The sequence below is a fragment of the Ictalurus punctatus genome, chromosome 1 (assembly GCF_001660625.3).
Source record: "Ictalurus punctatus breed USDA103 chromosome 1, Coco_2.0, whole genome shotgun sequence".
NCBI lineage: Eukaryota > Metazoa > Chordata > Actinopteri > Siluriformes > Ictaluridae > Ictalurus > Ictalurus punctatus.
Window position 1 is genome coordinate 9,169,170 of NC_030416.2, and position 23,759 is coordinate 9,192,928.

Below are 23,759 nucleotides of genomic sequence, written 5' to 3' on the forward strand. Positions count from 1 at the left end.
ACAGTTCACCATACAGATGACAGAAGAGCACAATGTAACCTCCACTACAATCCTCATCATGGCAAATGTACTCAAATGGTATGTTGTTTTTTATCAGTATTGCAACTCCTGCTTTTAGGGCTGTGTACAGTGAAGTAGACTTTCCAATCTTTATGATAAGGAAATGGTACCAAGTCTGTGAAGATTTTGTAACAATCTGGCCCTACACGTGTCTCTTGTATAAAGACAATATCAGCCTGAATTTTACGGAGACTGCGCAACACATTTGAAAACTTTTCATCTGGGCTTCTTATACCATTAGTGTTCCAGGTGACAAAACGGAGGCTTGTTTTTTCTTGGGGCATCATGATTAATGATTGGACTTCTGTAAATAAAATACACAATTAAAATCACAGTTATTTTAATATTTTTATCTATTGTATGTTATGTATGTTATGTATGTTTACAGCAAGGATCAAACAGCATGTCACGGATTTCCCCACAACTGCTCGAAGCACAACAGCATGCTCTTCTGGGTTTATCAGTGACTTTGTTCACTTTCTACACGTGTGTTTTGTTATGGTTTATGACTTGTCTCCGCCCCTGTTACATTATTGGATGTCTCCCTCACGTGTCATTATTATTCACAGCGGTTTATGTTCTACCTTTGATTTTGTTAAGTATTTAAAACTATCGTGTGCCTTTGTTCATGGCGAAGTATCATGAGTGTTTGTACAGTATCATGCCTTTTGATCCTCATTTTTGTTTCATAGTTTTGATTCTGTTCTCATCCTCATTTATCGATTCCTGTCTTAGCCTAGTTCATCCTGTTTGACTTTTGCCCGACCATTTGCCTGTTTATGACCATTTATGTTGCCTTTCGATTTGGAATTGCCTCTCTCTCTTCAATAAAGCTCTTAACTGCACTTGCATCCATCTCTAAAACTATTTACATGACACATCACTTATTTAAATTTTTCATATCAGGCCATAATTGTGTGAAGGAGTTTTGAGAATGTCATTTTATGAACACAGTCCTCTGTGTATTGTGTGTTCTCAATAGAGTTTTTATTACATACTCGTTCACCTTTTTTAGACTTATACTTGAAAAGGAATATAAGTGAACTGTATATTAGTGAAGAAATATGTAAACCTGACTAAAAGATATAATTTGTTGTAATAAATATCAATCCCAAAATAAATAGTGTACGTATATACATATTTCCTTGTTGGAAACTTACCTTGTGCTCAGCAGTGTTGTGGATAAAAAAGGTCATAAAATAAACATAAGGGAGAAGAAGGAAAAACGGGCACCTTGACACGTAGAAGCGGGATTAGGCGGACATTGACAGATTGGAATTACGAGCAATTTAAGAGCAGTAATAGTCAAAAAAAAAAAAAAAGTCAAAAAGAAGTGTACGAGCTGAGGAGTGCTAAAACACATACACATACACACACACACTCGTGCAGTCAAGGGCGGGCAAGTAGACACAACATACATAAACACACACGAATAACTTTAATAATATCTTATAGTGATAGAGAAACTCTATAAAAAACAGAATAGTAGGATATGCAGGACAGTAGAACTGTAATGATATTAAGAAGTTGGAAGTACAGTAAACCGCTTTTCAAGTAGTATAAATATATATAAAATAAGAAATATAGTGCAAATATGAAAATAAATTATAAATGAGAAGTATGGGAAAAAAAGGAAAATATAACTTACTCATGATTCAGATGGTGAAGATTCTCGTCTCGCAAGGAAAGCCTTAATTTTTAGAGAACCATGAAGAAAGCCAGTTATAAGGGTGGCTGCCCCCCCCCTCGAGATAACGATAAGACCAAGGTCCCTCCCGGTTGTTTAGTCGTCTTGCTTACGTCATTTTTATTACCTAGGGAAATGGGAATCATGGTTTCTGAAGACCTAGGTAAGGGAGAACCCTGGTTTTTGAAGACCTAGGTAAAAGAGAACCCTGGTTTTTGAAAACCTAGGTAAATAGAAACACTGGGTTTTTGTTTCCTGGGTTGTTGGAAATGCCTGAGTTCTGATTTTATGTGTAAAGTAAAACCCCGGGTTTCAATTCTATGGGTAAGTGAAATAGGCCTTTTCTGGAAACCTATGGGTTATCTAGTGTGTAAATACAGTATAAATACTGGAGCTTAAGCTCAGGGTAGGGGGGATCACTTCTGAGAATTCTCATCGGTGTGGATCTCGTGTGGTGGAATGGAACAATAAAGCTGGACCCTTGCTTCTTCTCACTCACGGCTGGTGTATTTTTTCTATCTCCAACTGGTCTCAGAGGTAGATGTGAGTATTGGCTTCTAAGTTGAATTTTAAATGTTTTTGGGTAATAGGCTAAATTCGAGCCAACAGCAGCCAGCTGGTGGTACAACTGAAAGAAATAAACAAAATACATATGTAAGAAGTTATGATATAAGGCATTTCTTAAATCTACTGGAATTATTGTACATAGTGGAGATATTGTACACAAATTAATCACGTGTGTTGGGTAGCAGTTGAGTAAATGATCTCTCATTGAAAGTTGTACAGTTTTCACTGCATAAAATTACATAAAGGAAAAAGAGATTACAACTGCTTTTGTGCTTTATTGCTTATGCATCTGTTTAATACAGAAAACGTACATTTGTAGACAATCTGCACAGGTTCATGAGTTCACTAAGGAGAACTTCCTAATAATGTTTATCATGTTTTTGTGTACAGTGCAATTTGCAATCTAATGGCAATCTTATGGTAAAGACCGGACAGTCAGCTTTGGAGGCCACACTCACAATAATAATAATAATAATAATAATAATAATAATAATAATAATAATAATAATAATAATAATAATAATAATGTGTATAGTATTTAATAAGTTCCTGCTCCTGATCACCCTTTCCCTCTGATTGTGTCTTGTTTTATACACTTGTCACACACACTTGTAAATAAAACGTTCACACTAATCCAGATAAGATAGGAGAGGAAATATATTTGTTAGTTCTGTCAAAAAATTAAAAAGCTCTGTACAGGAGATTGTGTGTCCTAAACATGATTTGGAGTATGCATGGTCATACATTGTGCAAAGATGCAGCCAAATAAAAAATTGCACATTTTATTCAATTAATATTGTATTAATATGCACAGGAAACCGAGATGTAACTACTCTCATATACAGTATATATATATATATATATATATATATATATATATATATATATATATATATATATATATATATATATATATATATATATATATATATACACACACATATATATATATATATATATATATATATATATATATATATATATATATATATATATATATATATAATGTATATGTAATTTAAATGTAAAATGAATACTATTAGACTAAACAAAGGCTAAAAACAAACAAAAAAACTAAACAAAAAACCCATAGTTTATGTATATATAATGATCACCAAATCTACTATTACCGTCAAACTGCTACCATTTATACTTGTTGCTGTTAATAGATACAAGTATATGTCCTTATAGCATAGAGATGAATCCAGTAACGTGAGCTCATGAAGTGACTCTCAATATAAGTAACTATCGACAAAGTCTAAAACCCTTGATATTTTTCTGAATCTGTTTTAATTATGCATCTAGAGATGCCAGATTTTTCTGGTGTCCTCACATTGCCAGGAGGCTATTCTAAATTTTTTTGTTTTTATTGTATGAAATTCTATAATGGAGAAATAGATTGCAACTGCTGTTTGTTTTATTTATTATATATCCGTTAAAAATAGAAAAACAGATGCATTTGTGCAAAATCTGCATAGGTTTATGACTTTCCATTAAAAAAATAACCTGTACTTACCTTAAAGACCAGACAGGCAGCTAGTGAGTGCACACTGGATCAAAGAATGCAGTATTTGATTTGTATTTGCTGCTCCTTAATCACTTGCTGTCAGGTCTCAGGTCAGACAACTGTTAAGTAAAAGGCTCCATTGTGAGTAAGTGATTTTGTTTACAAACTTTTTTTTTTTTTTTCCCGAATGTCTATGTTAAGCTAATGGCATCACTGATCTTTTATATTTAGTACTTTGGGATAACTACTGCAATTAACCAAAACAAGCAAGTTATCATGGTTGTAGTTACAAATTAATTATTATTATTATTATTATTTAAGTTTCACTTATGTAGAAATCAAGTGGTAAATAAAACACTAACACAAATTTGTAATTAGTTGATGATCATTGTTTAAAATGATATCACTTAAATCTGAAACAAATCAAGATTTAATCCATACTTGTGTAAAACTGAAAAGCATTAACACACAATTCACATATCATTTGCTTCAAAATATAATGTAATAGCACATTTGAATAACACATCTGAATTGATCATTGCCTGCTAAGAACTAATATTGCAATTAAATGTGCAAAAATAAAGAATTCACAACATTAAAGTTCATAAATAAAGTTATGTTATAAAGTGGAATGACACAGGAAAAAAATATTGAACGTGCTAAGAAAAAGCAGTTCTCCAAGGTAAGGTAAGGCAAGGAATCAGCTGAAATCTGTAAGTAATTATACCTCCTATCTGTGCAAATTAATATCAGCTGGGCTAGTAAATTGATGGTCTATATAAAGGCTTTTCGTTACCAAGGTTTCACACAAGAAACATCTCATGATGGTTAAAAGCAAAGAGTTCTCCCAAGACCTTCACAACCTTATTGTTGCGAAACATATTGATGGAATCGGACACAGACATATTTCAAAACTTCTGAATCCTCCAGTAAGCACCACTGGGGACATTATCCACAAGTGGAAACAACATCACTCCATCATCAACCGGTCACAAACAGGAGCTCCTCGCAAGATTTCTGACCAGGGAGTCTGAAGAATTATCAAAAGAGTTGTTTCTTTGAGCTGAAATAAAAAAAAATTTAAAAAACGGGGGAAAAAAGAATGATCAAAAGAGTAGTCCAAGAGCCAAGGACCACTCGGAAAGAGCTCCAGAAACACTTGGAGGTGGCAGGTGCCATCATCATAGAGAAAACACTAGGCTATGCACTCCACTGCTCACACTCACCCGCAAGACTCCATTACTAAAGAAAAGGCATGTCAAAACTAATTTATAGTTTGGTACAAATAATTTGGACAAGCCTATGAAATACTGGGAGAGTGTAGTCTGGTCAGACAAGAGCAAAATGTAACTTTTTGGCTGTCATACTACACACCAGGTTTGGAGAAGAAATTTCACTGCACATCACCCTAAAAACACTATACCAACAGTGAAGTTTGGAGGTGAAGCATCATAGTGTGAGGCTGTTTTTCATCACATGGTACTGGCAAACTTCATATAACTGAAAGAATGATGAATGGAGCCCTTTACCGGGAGATTCTTGAGAAGAATCTGCTGCCATCCACCAGGATGATGAAGATGAGACATGTGTGGTCCTTCCAGCAGGACAACGATCCAAAGCATACAGCAAACGAAAATCTCAATTGGTATTAGAGCAAAACATCAAGGTGTTAGAATGGCCCAGTCAATCACCTGACTTGAATCCAATTGAACAAGATTTAAAGACAATCTGTTTAGAAGAACGAGCCAAAATCACACCTGAATACTGCAGTCCATTAATTTCTTCATACAGGAAGCATCTTGAAGCTGTCATTACAAACACATAGTTTATTACACATAACTTCATTTATGTACTTTAATGTTTGGATTTCTTTATATGTTTGGATTTCTTGAGTTATATCAAAGTCTGGTGAAAATTTCATGTGAATAGCCTCATTGGAAATATATTTACTGAAAAAAAAATATCGATGTATTCAATACTTATTTCCCCCACTGTAGTTTGCCATCCTTTGTATTAATAAATGTTTTGACAATGTCTGAACAATGAATCAAGTGACAGTTTCTTCCATGTTTTAGCCAACAAAACAGGTTGGTTTATATAATTCTCCTGGTTTTCTCCACACAAAATCCATATCATCCGATCAATCCAAGTTAAAATTGGATTCATCTGAAAATAACTTATCTTATATGGTATCTGGGAACTGATCTTGTGCTCTCAACTGGTGGCAGAAATGAAGAAGTGAATTAGACTAATCAAAAGAGCCATGTGATTTACAGGAACTCTGAAAAAGTGGAAGCATTTTACATTGGAAAAGCACGTCACAGGGGTTGTAACTATTGCGTAAATACTTGCTGCATAAGATTTACAGCAAAATTCAGTGATTGCTTTAATTAAATATATATATCAGGAAAAATAATTGTTAGCTCCTATGTAAAACAGAAAGGAAAAGAAAGAGGGAAAGAGAAGCAGCCTGAGGCACATACATACTTTTGTACTCAATTTGCATGAGGACTTGTTTATTTCCGTGATGGATTTTTTAAAATCATTTAAGAGCTGAACCCCGTGTCTCTGTGCTATATGCACAAATGATTTCAGCATGTAACGTTTTCAAATTTGAAAGCAAAAATGAAAAGGTACTGTAGGTTTGCTTGAGCACATTTAAGCTCTCATTTTTGATCTCAAAACCGCTGCTGCTCATATCATGTGGTCCATGACTGTGATCCATAAACACAGACTAATGCAAATGTACACATCCAGTTTCTTCACCATGTTTAGTCACTGCTTGAAACTCCCATACAGATACTCAATGCAGATAGTCAAATTGCCTTAACTAAGCCTAAATACATTTGCAAAGATATGAATTAGAAATGACCTCATAGTCAAATGACCTCATAGTCAAATCTAACGTACCTATATGATAAGGCCAAATCTGGATCATATGTAAAATAAGGCACAACACAAAAGCATATTTCTTTTCTTGGAAATAGTATAAGAGAAACTGTACACAGTAATCAATACAACACTAAATCAAAACCACGATTAAAGTCCATTACACATTAAGTAAGTGTGAATTAACATTTGCAGAAATTGTTCATTTTCAAAAGCGCTCTATGAGGACTGGACAATATTTTTTTTGTGTTTGTGTACAAAATTACAAGAAAATATTTAAAATAAACAAATTTAAATTCATTTCCTACACCAGTAATATTTTGTATCTCTACAGCCCAATTCACAAAGGATTACATACTTTGTGTCAAAACTGATTACATTAAAGTTTCTGAGCTTTTTTGGTTGTTCTATTTTTGTGTCAGTAACAATTAAAAGATAAAAACTTGAATGGTTATTTGATTGTGGTTTTAAATCCAGGCAGGAGAAATGAAAAACAAGCTTTTTTCATTGACTTAATAAATATGAATTTTTATACAATTATAAATTTGATGTAAATTTTATAAATGTATAAACTTGTCAGGAATTATGTGTTCCACATATTTATGATGTACATGATATAATGCACAAAAGCTGTTGTTACTGTTGTTATAAAATAAGAATAAAGTTAGTTCACATGTAATAAAGTTAGTTCGCATGACCAAAACTGGTCCTATGTGCAGATTCAAGTGTGAAAATGTCTTTAGTGTACAGTAGAATGTGCAATATATTGCCAGGTGTAATTGCTATAAGCCCTATGTTAAAAAAAAAAAAAAAAAAAAAAAAAAACACAGGGAAAACCTGTGTTTTTGTTGTTGTTGTTGTTGTTGTTGTTGTTGATGATGATGTTGTTGACGATTGAAACTTGATCTTAGTTCAGGTTGGGCAACTGTTAGAAATGTTCATTGTAAGTAAATGATTTTGCTTACCAACTTCCCTAGGCTAATGACCCCATTGATATTTTATATTAAGCCCATTAAAATACTAGATCTACTACAAAAAAAAAGCTAATGTTATCTTGATTGTAGTTAAGAATGAACAGACTAGTTCATTTCAAATGAAAACAAATATCACTAGTGGTGAAGTAGTTCCTTTAACTCAAACTTGAACTAAACCCATTTCTATAATGTCATGGAAATAACGGAAAAGGGAACTAGTGAGTACAATTCCTATGAGCCACTGTACCTCACCTGACTATGTCACATGACTGTCTGCGCCTGCTCTCAATTTCACACTCATTACTGTGCACCTGTGTAAGCCTCATTCTGTCACTGCATCACTGCAAACTGTTTCTGTTTTGTTGTCATTACCAAGCCTTGTTTCCCATATTGCTATTCTGTTTTTTTTACTTTTTTTGTCCCCTGCTTTTTGTACTTTGGTTACTCTGATATCCTGTTTGCTAATTGCCTGACCCTTTGCCTGCAGTGACTTTGAATCTGCCTTATGTATGCGATTGGTTTGCTGGACTTTATATACTAAAACTGCTTAAACTATATTTTGCATCAATCTTGCATTGAGCAATGTTCTTTTTGAAGTGACTGACAATTCTCTCATGAGGTTTGGCACAAAGTGGTGAGCCATGACCCATCCTTGCTTTCAAAGGCTGACCTTTATTGTGGATGCTCCTTTTATGCCCAATCCTAATACCCTCCCAGTGTATTTATACTGTAAATATCCATCCATGTTAGGACCAAAGAATGCAGCAACACCAGTGTTTGCTTTTGTTGCTGGTTAATCAATTGATCTTCAAATTGGGCAACTGTTAATTAAAAATGTTCATTGTAAGGAAGTGATTTTGTTTACTGGAACTTTCCAGGCTAATGACCCCATTGATATTTTGTATTTAGCCCATTAATATACTAGACCTTCAACAAGAAACCAAAGCTAATAATGTTAGATTGTAGTTAAGAAAGAACAGACTATGATTCACTGAAAAATACATTTTAACATATTTTAAATTAAAGTTTAAAACTAAAACAAACATTATTATTTGTCAAGTACTTATGTAAAACTGAAATACATATGAACTACACTGAAATAAATTTCACATACAATTTGCTTTAAAAAAAAAAAAAAAAAAACGAAGGAAAAGTACAATCTTATAAATATTTACATGAATTTTAGAGTTTCTTAGTATTTGGTATGTCCCATTTTTGCTTTAATTGCAGTGTGTACTTGAGCTGACTCCAAAAGTTTGTGTAAAAACTGATGATCCATGTTAGATCATGCTCTGACCCCAACTTCCTAACAAGCCGAGACATGCAAAGAAAAGAATTTCACTGTGCTGTAATGTACATGTGTCCAATACAGGCTTCTTCTTCCTCTTCTTCTTTTTCTTCTTCTCCTTCTAATGTGTGTGTGTGTGTGTGTGTGTGTGTGTGTGTGTGTGTGTGTGTGTGTGTGTGTGTGTGTGTGTGTGTGAGCGTGTGTGTGTGTGTGTGTGTACCGGGACATGCAAAGAAAAGAATTTCACTGTGCTGTAATGTATATGTGTCCAATACAGGCTTCTACTTCCTCTTCTTCTTTTTCTTCTTCTCCTTCTAATGTGTGTGTGTGTGTGTGTGTGTGTGTGTGTGTGTGTGTGTGTGTGTGTGTGTGTGTGTGTGTGTGTGCGCGTGTGTGTGTGTATGTATTTGTATGTGTGTGTGTGCAATCTATCATTTGATGTTTTCTTTTGATTCTTCATTACTGTATTAGTTCAAAAGTGGTATATTGATGCCTTTAAATATTTGTAATTGATTGTGGATTTTTTTACTGTTGGCATTCAGTGTAAAAAAAAAAAAAACATACACTTATATCCAAATCTCCATGTTTATTAAACTTTTCCTAAAACATAAAGTCTACTGACAGAGAATACTGCAAATACAAATACTGCTGTAGATTTTGTCAGTGGGCTAGTTATTTCTATCCTTTAAAACTCTTATGACATCTGGAAATTAACTCTAATCGTATGTCATTAGTAAAATGTCACTATGCTGCACTATCTTAAAGGAAATGAGAGGAGCTGAATATCTCATCAGCTATCCAATCCACACCTCTTGATAATTTATTAATTCAAAACGAACCCCTGTTTACATTTGCACCATTGTGTGCCATGTCACCATGTCCACTAATGGGTGTAAGAATAAAAATATTAATGCTTTGTTTTTGCATGTGTGGCATGATCACAAAAATAAAGCCCCAAATGTCTCATCATGGGCATATTTCTTAAACTAAAAAAAGGGGGGAGAAAAAAAGCAGTTTTGGTGATGTTATTAGCATGTATGTCACAGGTTACATATTAGTTACTCTTTTTCCAGAGTTCAGAAGTAGAAAGCTACTTGATTTATATTCTTTACAGCAATCAAATATTATATTTTCGTAGTAGACCTATACATTTGTGGCCTGATGGAAAAATGATAAAAAGTTATATTATGCTTGCAGATAACTGCAAATAGTGTAAATATGTAACATTGAATAATATACACTATATAAATATGATTTGGAGTATATATGGACATGCCTAAATTGTGCAAAGATGTAGCCAAAGATGATTATACAGTAATTGTTTTTATTCAGTTAATGTTATGCTAACATACACATTAAGTTGAGAAGCATATATACTGATAGATTATGAACCTTTATACAACAGTTAGTTCTGGTCCACTAATTTGATTGGTCGAGTAACATTGCAAGAGTGAATATATTTCCTTTAACCGCACTGGAATGTTTCACTGTGTATCACTCCGCTCGTCTGTGTTCGCCACATAGACGTTTCACTTCCTAGTTCGAAACTGTTACTACAGTAGATTTAGTGACATCATCAGTTTCTCTCTCTCTGTCTGTATCTCTCTCCAGAGGTCTTTTTGATTTGCTTCTGAACTCTTAGTTTTAGGACAAGAGGACATTTAGCAAAAACTTTCTGTAGTTTAACTCTATAGCTCTGTAGTTTGTGTTTTCCCATTTTGTCCTCTGGCATTAAAAAAAGTCTATCCTGGAATGACTCATTGTGAAATTGTGTAAAGCCCTCATCAGTAAAGTGAAGGTATGGTGTCTCTCAGATTCAGAGAGCAGTAAAATCTTCTAAAATAACACTTAGTGGCGAATGCCTTATAGCTGAAAGTCTTCAGTTAAAGCAGAGATGGAAGTAGAAGATTAATACACAACAGAGTAGACATGCTCAAGTGTACAAACTTCGTAATAATGTTTATTATGATAACCAGACACCCAGGGACCATTAAGGATTTTCTTTTTTCAAATACAATTTTCTCATAAACACAGTAAACATGGCACTTGAATGTAGCATTAGGCTATAAAAAGACTAAAAACTGCTGGTTATGTATATATAATGATTACACAAAGCATTGCATCATTGCTGTAATAATTTACATATATCATAAATATATTATACAAATATAAAACTAACATTTTATGTATACAAATACAACCTATCATCTTACAGATTGATCCAAAAATCCTAGCTGTTGAAAGAAAATCTAAACTAGTCTAAGAAAATCAAAACTGAAACTGTAGATATAGAGTCTGAAACTCCTTTATAATTTTCTGACATGAGATATTTCTGAGATTAAAGGAGTGAAAACAGAGAAAACCAGCTTTGCCACCAGCTGGATTTGACCAATCTCCTAACTGCAAACAATTTACACTTTCAAATTTTTTTCTATTTTTAAACTGAAAATGAAATGTAAATAAAATGTATGTAAGCCCCTTCTCCTGATATATAGCATACAATCATTGACTAGATGAGAGAAGAGATTTGTAATGAGTACTTTGAAGTTGTCAATAAAAATGGAGGAAAAAATTGTTTTCTTCTCTAATGTAGATAAGTAAGAGTACAGGTATGTAATTTGTATAATATTCAAGTTAACTATAAATGCCCCAAAACAATACTTAAGTATAGTTCCAAAATACAGTTACTAAAGTTAGAGTTACTTATGCTTACTTAAGTCTGCATTGTACCATAATTAACCATATTTTGTACTCTGTAGTATGTGTAGTTTTTACCCATTTTCTTTAATAAATCACCTCTGGCTCCATTACAAAAAAAATAAAAAAATTAAAAATTAATGCTAACTTGTTAAAACATCTGCTGCTACATTTGTTTTGTAATTTAGTACAGCATTACAGAAATCTAAATATGAAGATATTAGTACTGTGACCAGTTTCTTATTACCTTTTAAAGAAAGCATATAACTAATCTTGCCCATATTTTGTCAAAGAAAAAAAAACTCAAGTTAGTGATATTATTAGTGTGTATATTAAAAATGAGATAAATTACATGTATGAGGACCCATGTTTATTTTTCCCATGCTTAAGAAAAAAGGGTACTTGACCTATAGGCCTAAACAATAAGCCTTGATCATAATTCGTCGACAATTGTCATCTTTCTTTACTGGCTGTGAGCACATTTGCAATCATGTCAGCCATCAAAATTAATAATATGGGAACAAATAATTGCAACTACTATAACATATAAAACTAAAACAGAATTAATTCTGTGAAGTAACTTATTTTAAGACCACTTAGTCTGGATGTTGTGAGATACTTATTTTAAGTCCTGACTGCTTCTTGAAAACATTTATGAAAAAATCCACAAAATCAGATGTGATTGGGGGTGTATGGACACGCAGAACCTGTCTTTGATAGCAAATAGTGCCCTTACAAAAATTACGTAAAACTATGGCTTCTAGCTCATTCAGAGCCAGATTGAAGATAGCATTGGTGAGCGGACACCCAGGCTCCAAAAGTCTGAGTTCAGAAGAGCTTTGGTCTTTAGGGAGAAGGCAATCCATAAAATGTTCCAGAATGCTAAACTCTGGTGGGGGGGCAGAAGGACTCTGTTTTGGCTTCTTCACCCCAGGTTGTAGATTCTTAAGTTTTATCTCTAGGAAAGACCACTTGATTTTCTGTGGGCCTGCCTCAAATTTCACAGTGGAAAATGTATAATGTTTTGTCGCTATCTTTCCCTTGAAAGAAGGGGAAATAGTTGCATTGAGACGCTTTGCCAAAATTTGAGAGAATATCAAATACTCCAAGGTGTTTCTCTCTCCTTCCGCTTTATTCTCTATCATTGAATTGTATTTGATTTTTAAGGTCTCAGTCAGTTGACAGCGGCGCTTTTTATATGACTTCACATCCTTCATATCAAGTGAGTACTCTTTTAAGTCAGTCAAAGATTTAATGGCACTCAATATTTCTGCCCCACTAATCTTCCCTGGTCTTCTATCTGGTGTGTATTTAAAAGGCTTTGGCAGCTTTAAGGCAACATTTGGGAGGTTTGTTTCAGTTCTCTGCTGAACTGTGAGTTCTAGTACAAGAGGATAATGATCAGAAACACCCTGTGCTTCAGCTACATTAATTTTACACACCCGTCCCAATTTGTGCTCTGGCAGGAAAAACATGTCTATTCTGGAGTGACTGTCATTCTGACGCCGTGTAAAGCCCTCATCAGTAGGACGTTTGTATGACCAGGTGTCTCTGAGATTGAGAGAAACAGTAAAATCTTCTAAAAAAGCTCTGAATTGTGAATGTCTTGCATTAGAACTTAAAGATCTCCGATCAAAGCAGGGATGCAAAACTGTGTTGAAATCACCTCCAACCACTAGCACACCCTCAGCTGTTTCCATTAAATAGTCTTTCAATCTACCCAAGACATTTCTGTCTGACTTATTATTGTACACGTTAACAAGAGTGTACAGTTCATGATGCAGTCGACAGAAGAGCACAATGTAACCTCCACTGAAGTCCTCATCATGGCATATGTACTCAAATTTTACTTTGTCTTTTATCAGTATTACGACTCCTTTACTGCGAGAGTTGTGTACAGTGAAGAAGACTTTCCAGCCTGGAACATCTTCTAAGATTTTGTAACAGTCTGTCCCAACATGTGTCTCTTGTATAAAGACAATATCAGCCTGAAGGTCACGAAGGCTCTTAAAAATGTTTGAGAACTTTTGTGGTGACTTCCTGGTATCTCTAATACCATTTGTGTTCCAGGTGACAAAAAAGAGGCTTTTCTGTTCTGCTTGCATTGTCATTATTAATGAATGAATGTCTGTAAATAAAATACACAATTTAAAACAATTACATTAGATTATATAGTATATTATATATCTGTCTAATGTGTGTTATGTGTTGTATGTTTAAAAGAACCCTCAATCTCAAATATCAATCTCATTATAAGTACTATTTAATACAGATTAACCTTGTTGGAAACATACCTTGTGTTCAGCAGTCAGCTGGTAGAACAAATGAAAGAAATGAAGAAATACAAATTTAAGAAATTAAGAAATAAGGCTTCAGTTAATTATTGTACATAGTGGAAATATTGGGCACAAGTTTGGTAAGTTATCTCTATATAATATTTTCCATATATATGTCCGTTTTCATGGCATACAATTTTACAAAGGAAAAATAATTTGCATAATTTTTGCTCATGTAGAGTATCAGCTTTAAGGGGAAAGGAAAACAAAGTAGACAAACACATTCGTGCACAATATGCATGTGTTCTTGACTTTCTATTCAAAAAAGAAAAAATAAGAACTTCCTAATAAATTTTATCAAATCAATGTACGGCACAATGTGTAAACTGAAAAAATAAATGATTCAGTGGTTCAGTAAATATGTCAAAAATAAACCTATGATTTTTATACAAAAATGCTAATTATTACTTAAATGCTTTAAGTTTAAGTGAATTATTTTAAATTCACTTAAACTTTTAAGTGAAATTTTAAAACTTTAAAACTTTTAAAATCTTTTAAATATGAAACTAAAAGCCCAAAGTGTATGTTTGTTTTTACTTATTTTACTGGGTACTGTTGTGGATAAAAAATGTCATAAAATAAACATAAGGGAGACCTAGCATCCAGCAAAAGGGAGAAGAAGGAAAAACGGGCACCTAGAGACATAGAAGCGGGATTAGGCGGACATTGACAGATTGGAATTACGAGCAATTTAAGAGCAGTAATAGTCAAAAAAGTCAAAAAGAAGTGTACGAGCTGAGGAGTGCTAAAAACACACACACACACACACACGCTCCTACAGTCAAGGGCGGGCAAGTAGACACAACATACATACACACACTCTCTCTCTTCCTCATACACACACATGAATAACTTTAATAATATCTTATAGTAATAGAGAAACTCTATAAAAAACAGAATAGTAGGATATGCAGGACAGTAGAACTGTAATGATATTAAGAAGTTGGAAGTACAGTAAACCGCTTTTCAAGTAGTATAAATATATATAAAATAAGAAATATAGTGCAAATATGAAAATAAATTATAAACGAGAAATACAGGAAAAATAGAAAAATATAACTTACTCATGATTCAGATGGTGAAGATTCTCGTCTTGCAAGGAAAGCCTTAATTTTTAGAGAACCATGAAGAGAGCCAGTTATAACGGTGGCTGGGTCAAACTGCCCCCCCCCCCCCCCCCCCCCCCTCGAGATAACGATAAGACCAAGGTCCCTCCCGGTTGTTTAGTCGTCTTGTCTACGTCATTTGATTTCCCTAGGTAATTGAGAATCCTGGTTTCTGATTCTCTGTGTAATTCAAAACTCTGGGTTTTTATTTTCTGGGTTATTAGAAATGCCTGGGTTCTGATTTTATGTGTAAATTAAAACCCCTGGTTTCAATTCTATGTGTAAGTGAAATAGGCCTTTTCTGGAACATAAGAGTAAGGTAAATGAGCTCTTTTTTAACCCTATTGGTAGTGAGATCATAGTCTTCTTGAAACATATGGGTTATCTAGTGTGTAAATACAGTATAAATACTGGAGCTTAAGCTCAGGGTATTGGGATCACTTTTGAGAATTCTCATCGGTGTGGATCTCGTGTGGTGGAATGGAACAATAAAGCTGGACCCTTGCTTCTTCTCACTCACGGCTGGTGTATTTTTTCTATCTCCAACTGGGCTCAGAGGTAGATGTGAGTATTGGCTTCTAAGTTGAGTTTTAAATGTTTTTGGGTAATAGGCTAAATTTGAGACAACAGTACTACTATTTTGCAACTGCTCACAAAACTAGAAAAAATGAACTCAATGTTTACTTGTTGGTTTGTGGTTTTTGAGCTGGATTTGCATGTGTTCACAGAACTCAATTTTGAACATTATGGATGGGTTGTTTTCTTGTTTTGTGTCAGCTTTAATTACAAAACATAAAGTTTTCTTGGTTTACCTTCTTTGTGTTTCTGTCATGCATATGGTGTGCACATCTACACAACTTAGTTCATAAATCATCTTAGGTTTTGCCAGTAAAAGATGATATGGCTGCATTTATTCATTGGTGTTCTACTTTTGCTTGGAATCATTAAAAGTGTTCATGACGCACAAGCAATAATGATAATGTTTAGATGATGTGTATTTCTTATAGAGTTGAGGTTTATGTAGTTCATTCAACTCAAACTTGAGCAAAATGTACTTATAAACCATGCCATTTGCTAGCTAAATTTGCTTACATTGTTTAAAAGAATAAGTGTAGACCTTAGTTAAAATATGCTTAGATAAATTTACTAAGATTTTGTGCATGGAAATTGTTACCACACTTTTCTTGAATAAGTTAAACTCCAATATTTTATTCAATGTAATGTCATGGCATTCTTACCCCAAGGACCGGACAGGTAACTTGAGAGCACAAGATTGGCTCAAAGAATGCAGAGGGACACCAGTGTTTGCTTTGATGGTCCTTAATCACTTGATCTCGGTTCTTAGTTCAGACAACTGTTAAGTAAATGTTTCCATTGTAAGTGATTTTGTTTACCAATTAGAATTTTCCCCTGGCTCTCCTATCCTCTATGTTAAGCAAATGGTTCCCATGATCTTTTACATTAAGGTCTTTTGGGATAGTTAGATCTACAGCAACAAAACAAGGCAACTGATGTTATCTTGATTATAGTTACAAATTTATAGATGATGATTTGTTGATATTAAAAATAAAATAATTTTTTTTTAACACTAAAACAAATCAGTATTTGAGAAGTACTTGTGTAAAACAGAAATACATATGAACATCCACATACATCACATACATTTACTTAAACTGTGTTCTGTGCATTGTGCTTTTAGGTAAAACTGTATATTATGAAAGAATGATATAATATTGTCTAAGAAAGTTTGAATAAAGAATAATGTTTGCTGTGTAAAAATATTATGTATCACTTACCTTATGCACTCAGTTGGTTGCAGAAATGAAGTGTGTCAGATGAAAAATCCAATTAGTCACACAATTTACAGGAACTTGAAAAAAAAAGGGGAAGCATTTTAAATAGGAAAACATGTCACAAGTGTTGTAAATATCTGGTCCCTAGGATTTACAGCAAAATCTGGTGATTATGGAAAGAAAAATAGATTTGTGCTCCTACTTACAAAGCAAGAGAAATGAAAGTGAAAACCAGATTTGCATGAGCACATCTCTATTTCCATGATGTCTATATTGTTTAACCCTCTTAAGACCTAAACCTAACACTAAACACAATGAATATTGTTCACCCAATAAAACAATAAACAATAACAATAAACAATAAAACACTTTGTAAACTAATCACCGCTACTACAAGTCTCATGTCTCAAATATGTGCATGTTTTTACAATCTGTACATTTAAAGTCAAGTTTGGAAGCACAAATGTCATGTAGGTTTGCTTGATCACATTTAAGTCCTCACTGCTAACCTCAGAACAGCTACTGCTCACAGCATGTTATTCATGACAGTGATCCATAGACAGACTCATGTCCACATCCAGTTTTATTTTTGCCTTTTTTGTTGTTGTTGTTGTTGTTTGCTTACAGCTCCCATGCAGATAATCAATACAGTCAATTGCCTTAACTAAGCCTACATACATCTGGAGGTCTTCCTGAGGTCTTTCACATGAACACACCATAGAATTAGTGTGTGCACAGCAAAATCCCCAGTGTTGATTTAACACCCAGAGAATTTGTTGAATTTACACTCTACAGTGTTTATATAAGTCCATTGGACTCAAATGAACACTCGAGGTGTTAATTCAACACTAGGGATTTTACTGTGTGGAGAAGCTATCATCGATTTACTACCAATTCCTGCTGCAATCAGCAGTGCCATCAAAGAGACAATCTCCCAGATGAAACGTTTGCCAGTAGCCAGCACCTTCTGAGACACAGTGTATCAGACACTTGTTCTTAATGCACTTGTTCATCTTAGGCATTTCTTGATTTCAAGAATTTGTTTGTCAAGTATTTGTTTGATTAGAAAGTTTGACTTGTTAAAAGGGCTAGCTCCTCAGCCATATGTATGGAAATGCATATTCTGATTTGACATTATACTTAAAAAAATTAACGTTACAGTGTTTTGCTAGTATGTAACATAAAAAAAAACTTTGTATTAATATGATTTTTGTTTTTTTCATTACTTTATTAAAACCATTATTGTTCAGTAGTTACAATTACAAATAAACAATTTTAAAGGCATTTATAAATCATAATAAGCACATCTTTCACGATTTCATGATTTTTATAAAGGTTATTAATTGTATTATAACTCACAGTAAGTATTTATAAGGCAGTACAACACAACTATCCACAACAAATGTATATATATATATATATATATATATATAGAGAGAGAGAGAGAGAGAGAGAGAGAGAGAGAGAGAGAGAGAGAGAGAGAGAGAATCTCATGGCTTCCCATATCATTGCTATGCTGATGACGCCCAGCTCTATTTGTCCTTCCAGCCTGACGATCCATCCGTCTCTGCACATATCTCTGCTTGCCTGTCGGACATCTCGGTCTGGATGAGGGCACACCAGCTTAAGCTCAACCTGGCAAAATCAGAGCTTCTCGTCATCCCAGCCAGCCCCTCAATCAATCACGTCACTGTACAGCTCGGCTCAACCACACTCAAGTCAGGAACTTTGCGGTGATTCTTGATGACAGCTTGCCTTTACAGACCACATCTCAACAACTGCCTGGTCCTGTAGGTTCATCCTGTATAACATCCAGAAAATCAGACCGTACCTCACCGAACAGGCAACAAAGATATTAGTCCAGGCTCTTGTCATCTCAAAACTGGACTACTGGACCTCACTACTCTCAGGCCTCCCGGCCAGCTCCATCAAGCCCCTCCAAATGATTCAGAATGCAGCAGCATGCCTTGTCTTCAACCAGCCCAAGAGAACCCATGTCACACCCCTCTTCATCTCCCTTCACTGGCTTTCTGTAGCCGCCCACATCAAATTCAAGGCCTTGATGCTAACATACAAGAACTTGTCTGGAACAACACCCTCCTACCTCAACTCTCTCCTGAAGGCTTACGTTCCCTCTTGCAATCTGCGATCAATCAACGACCAATGTTTAGTAGCACCTACTCAGCGTGGCTCAAGGTCTCTTTCAAGAACACTCAAATTAACTTTTCCTCAGTGGTGGAATGAACTTCCAACCTCAATCCGGACCACAGAATCTCTCACCATCTTCAAAAAACAGCTAAAGACCCACCTCTTCCATCAACAAGCAAGATAAAGCTTGATCCCAACCAACCCATAATTATTTATTTATTTTTTAATTTTTAAAAATCTGCTCTGTCACTTACACCTCTACTCGGCGCACTTTTCATCTTCTGGAACTCAATTAATGGACCTTGTATGGTAGCATTCCTTGTATTGTTCTTTGCTTGATATATCGCTTTGCTTGTATTTTCTCATTTGTAAGTCGCTTTGGATAAAAGTGTCTGCTAAATATACATATATATATATATATATATATATATATATATATATATATATATATATATATATATATATATATATACAGTGAGGGAAAGAAGTATTTGATCCCCTGCTGATTTTGTACGTTTGCCCACTGACAAAGAAATTATCATTCTATAATTTTAATGGTAGGTTTATTTGAACAGTGAGAGACAGAATAACAACAAAAAAATCCAGAAAAACGCACATCAAAAATGTTATAAATTGATTTGCATTTTAATGAGGGAAATAAGTATTTGACCCCCTCTCAATCAGAAAGATTTCTGGCTCCTAGGTGTCTTTTATACAGGTGACGAGCTGAGATTAGGAGCACACTGTTAAAGGGAGTGCTCCTAATATCAGTTTGTTACCTGTATAAAAGACACCTGTCCACAGAAGCAATCAATCAATCAGATTCCAAACTCTCCACCATGGCCAAGACCAAAGAGCTCTCCAAGGATGTCAGGGACAAGATTGTAGACCTACACAAGTCTGGAATGGGCTACAAGACCATTGCCAAGCAGCTTGGTGAGAAGGGGACAACAGTTGGTGCGATTATTCGCAAATGGAAGAAACACAAAAGAACTGTCAATCTCCCTCGGCCTGGGGCTCCATGCAAGATCTCACCTCGTGGAGTTGCAGTGATCATGAGAACAGTGAGGAATCAGCCCAGAACTACACGGGAGGATCTTGTCAATGATCTCAAGGCAGCTGGGACCATAGTCACCAAGAAAACAATTGGTAGCACACTACGCTGTGAAGGACTGAAATCCTGCAGCGCCCGCAAGGTCCCCCTGCTCAAGAAAGCACATATACATGCCCATCTGAAGTTTGCCAATGAACATCTGCATGGTTCAGAGGACAACTGGGTTTAAGTGTTGTGGTCAGATGAGACCAAAATGGAGTTCTTTGGCATCAACTCAACTGGCCGTGTTTGGAGGAGGAGGAATGCTGCCTATGACCCCAAGAACACCATCCTCACTGTCAAACATGTAGGTGGAAACATTATGCTTTGGGGGTGTTTTTCTGCTAAGGGGACAGGACAACTTCACCGCATCAAAGGGACGATGGACGGGGCCATGTACCATCAAATCTTGGGTGAGAACCTCCTTCCCTCAGCCAGGGCATTGAAAATGGCTCGAGGATGGGTATTCCAGCATGACAATGACCCAAAACACACGGCCAAGGCAACAAAGGAGTGGCTCAAGAAGAAGCACATTAAGGTCCTGGAGTGGCCTAGGCAGTCTCCAGACCTAAATCCCATAGAAAATCTGTGGAGAGAGCTGAAGGTTTGAGTTGCCAAACGTCAGCCTCGAAACCTTAATGACTTGGAGAAGATCTGCAAAGAGGAGTGGGACAAAATCCCTCTTGAGATGTGTGCAAACCTGGTGGCCAACTACAAGAAACGTCTGACCTCTGTGATTGCCAACAAGGCTTTTTAAACCAAGTACTAAGTCATGTTTTGCAGAGCGGTCAAATACTTATTTCCCTCATTAAAATGCAAATCAATTTATAACATTTTTGACATGCGTTTTTCTGGATTTTCTTGTTGTTATTCTGTCTCTCACTGTTCAAATAAATCTACCATTAAAATTATAGACTGATCATTTCTTTGTCAGTGGGCAAACGTACAAAATCAGCAGGGGATCAAATACTTTTTTCCCTCACTGTATATATATATATGGCATTTGGCAGTCACCCTTATCCAGAGCTACTTACATTTGTCTAATTTATACAACTGAGCATTAAGGGCCGTGCAGTGGCAGCTTTGAACTCACAACATTCCAATCGGTAGTCCAACATCTTAACCACTGAGCTACCACTGACCTAGAAATAAATCTGCTTTACCAATAAGTCATTATAACAATAATATTATAGCATTATAAATATGCAGTCTGCATTTTTATGAGTTACATTAATGGAACCATAAGACTGACCAATTAATACTTATACATTGGTGTATGATGCATTATGAGCATGGGCACTGAAAAAGCAAATGTATCACTTATAAATAATTATAACAATAATATAAATGCAGCAATATTTGCTATTATAATGAAGTATAGGTCTTTATGTGTTTATAGAGCAGTAATTCTTGCTTATAAATAATTATAAATGGGCTATGATTCATTATAAGCATGGACTTCATTGAAAGTGTTAACAAAATATTTTATTATATTTAATAATTATATGTATAGACCTGCTAGCAAAGGCAAAAGCTAAAACAGGTGTCCGCGTAGAAGTCTGTTTAATTTAAAATTAGTTGCAAAAGTCAGGTGGCATAACCAGTTCACAGCTGGTGCAACTGCAATGAATGTCACTATATGAAATAAATAATATTATTTAAAGCTGTAAGATTGTCTGTTATTGTACTAAAATATTTTTTTTTCAGGTATTCGATTTTTGTATCATCAAGTATATTGTCATCAACTATTTTGTCAAACAATACATTGTTATTAAATCACAATCCATTTTAAACCACTATTATATAGTGGTGCATTCCAGTTGCTATGCATTTAATGTTTTAAAATCTTTTGATGAATGCATTTGGATATTTGAAATTAGAATTTTCAGTGGACTTAAGTTGATGTTTCTTCTTAAGTGTATCAATAAAAAACATGACTTTGTTCCTGTTCAATCACAATCAATTACAGAGTTCAAGTGTATGTGTCATTCTCTGTGTTAATGTATGTGTCATTCTCTGTGTCATTATTTGTGTTAGTGTGGGTGTTAGTGCATGTGTCATTCTCTGTGTCATTCTCTGTCTTAGTGTGGGTGTTAGTGTATGTCTCATTCTCTGTGTCATTCTTTGTGTTCGTGTGGGTGTTAGTGTATGTGTCATTCTCTGTGTTCATGTATGTGTCATCCTCTGTGTTAGTGTGGGTGTTAGTGTATGTGTCATTCTCTGTGTCATTCTCTGTCTTAGTGTGGGTGTTAGTGTATGTGTCATTCTCTGTGTCATTCTTTGTGTTAGTGTGGGTGTTAGTGTATGTGTCATTCTCTGTGTTCGTGTATGTGTCATTCTCTGTGTTAGTGTGGGTGTTAGTGTATGTGTCATTCTCTGTGTCATTCTCTGTCTTAGTGTGGGTGTTAGTGTATGTGCCATTCTCTGTGTCATTCTTTGTGTTCGTGTGGGTGTTAGTGTATGTGTCATTCTCTGTGTTTGTGTATGTGTCATTCTCTGTGTTAGTGTGGGTGTTAGTGTATGTGTCATTCTCTTTGTTAGTGTATGTGTCATTCTCTGTGTTAGTGCATGTGTCATTCTCTGTGTTAATGTGGGTGTTAGTGTATGTGTCATTCTCTGTCTTAGTGTGGGTGTTAGTGTATTTGTCATTCTGTGTTAGTGTATGTGTCATTCTCAGTGTTAGTCTATGTGTCATTCTTTGTGTTAGTCTATGTGTCATTCTCTGCGTTAGTGTCGAAATGCGAGCACGTGCTTCCGGGTTTTTCTCAGTGACATTGGCCAACCAAGTTCTGCTCATGGCTGAGTCTGCTGACCCCACCAACAACGTTCTGCCTTCCTGTTCTGCTGAGGATGTCACACTGCATTCTTGTTCCGCTGGTTACGTTGACATCTTGTAACTCAGACTATAGAAGCAAGCCTAATTATTATGTTACTGTTTTGCTTTATACACTTATTATTATTATTAATATTATTATTATTAAGAGCACCAAAAAAATGTATTCTAGCTACTCCTAGGGCTTTAAAGCTGCATGCACCAAACGCTGAACAGATTTTCACCCTGTTCTGACTCGAGTTGCTATATCTTTTTGAAGTGATCAGAGTTCCGGAATACCTGGTATTCCAAAATTGGCCAAAATTCCCATTGACTTCCATTAAAAATTGCTCACTCGTTGAGGTTTCAAGCCACTTTCACCAAACTCAAGCATGGTCCTTCAGGCTGATCACACTAATCAAGCACCAAACTGATCGGACCCCTGGTATTCCCATTGCGGACGATGAAAATTCCCAAAAACTCCCAAAAACATTGAAGATTCAGAGCCTGGCTCCAACTGTCAAAACTCACACACACCCGAGTGCACATGGCCTGAAGCCTAAAAGTATTGGAACACTGTCTAGCTCTGAAAGTATTGGAAAGCTGACCAACTCCAAAGTATCAGGACGCCGCCATGCTCCAAAAGTATTGTAACAGATTCAACCACATTCTGTTGTTAGTGATAGCCTAGTAGTACTTCCTAGACTACAAGTGACCCTCAAAATTTGCAATTAATGAACTTTTCAAGCATTACTGTTTATCATCTTGAAAACCTGCTTGCACAAAAGTGATGTGGAATTGT

General features: G+C 35.1%; 1 protein-coding gene across 6 annotated transcripts; it reads right to left on the bottom strand.

Moving 5' to 3' along the window:
* Nucleotides 1-1,244: 1,244 nt before the first annotated feature.
* On the bottom strand, nt 1,245-17,104 carry LOC108261273 (uncharacterized). Of its 6 annotated transcripts, XM_017462178.3 has the most exons (4): nt 16,908-17,103; nt 16,350-16,465; nt 13,964-13,981; nt 10,908-13,797 (listed from the first exon to the last, which is right to left on the bottom strand). In XM_017462178.3, exon 4 carries the CDS (start codon nt 13,778-13,780, stop codon nt 12,266-12,268), a length of 1,515 nt encoding a protein of 504 aa, XP_017317667.2. In that variant the 5' UTR covers nt 13,781-13,797; nt 13,964-13,981; nt 16,350-16,465; nt 16,908-17,103; the 3' UTR covers nt 10,908-12,265. The 6 variants fall into 6 exon arrangements, 5 of the variants coding, with proteins under 5 accessions (XP_017317667.2, XP_017317669.2, XP_053536255.1 ...); XM_017462180.3 differs by lacking the exon at nt 16,350-16,465 and having other exon boundaries at nt 16,908-17,104; XM_053680280.1 differs by lacking the exon at nt 16,908-17,103 and having other exon boundaries at nt 16,350-16,885.
* Nucleotides 17,105-23,759: the final 6,655 nt, after the last annotated feature.

Coding starts and splice junctions, on each gene's coding strand:
- LOC108261273 (XM_017462180.3), bottom strand. CDS start 13,780: ATGACAATGCAAGCAGAACAGAAAAGCCTCTTTTTTGTCACCTGGAAC.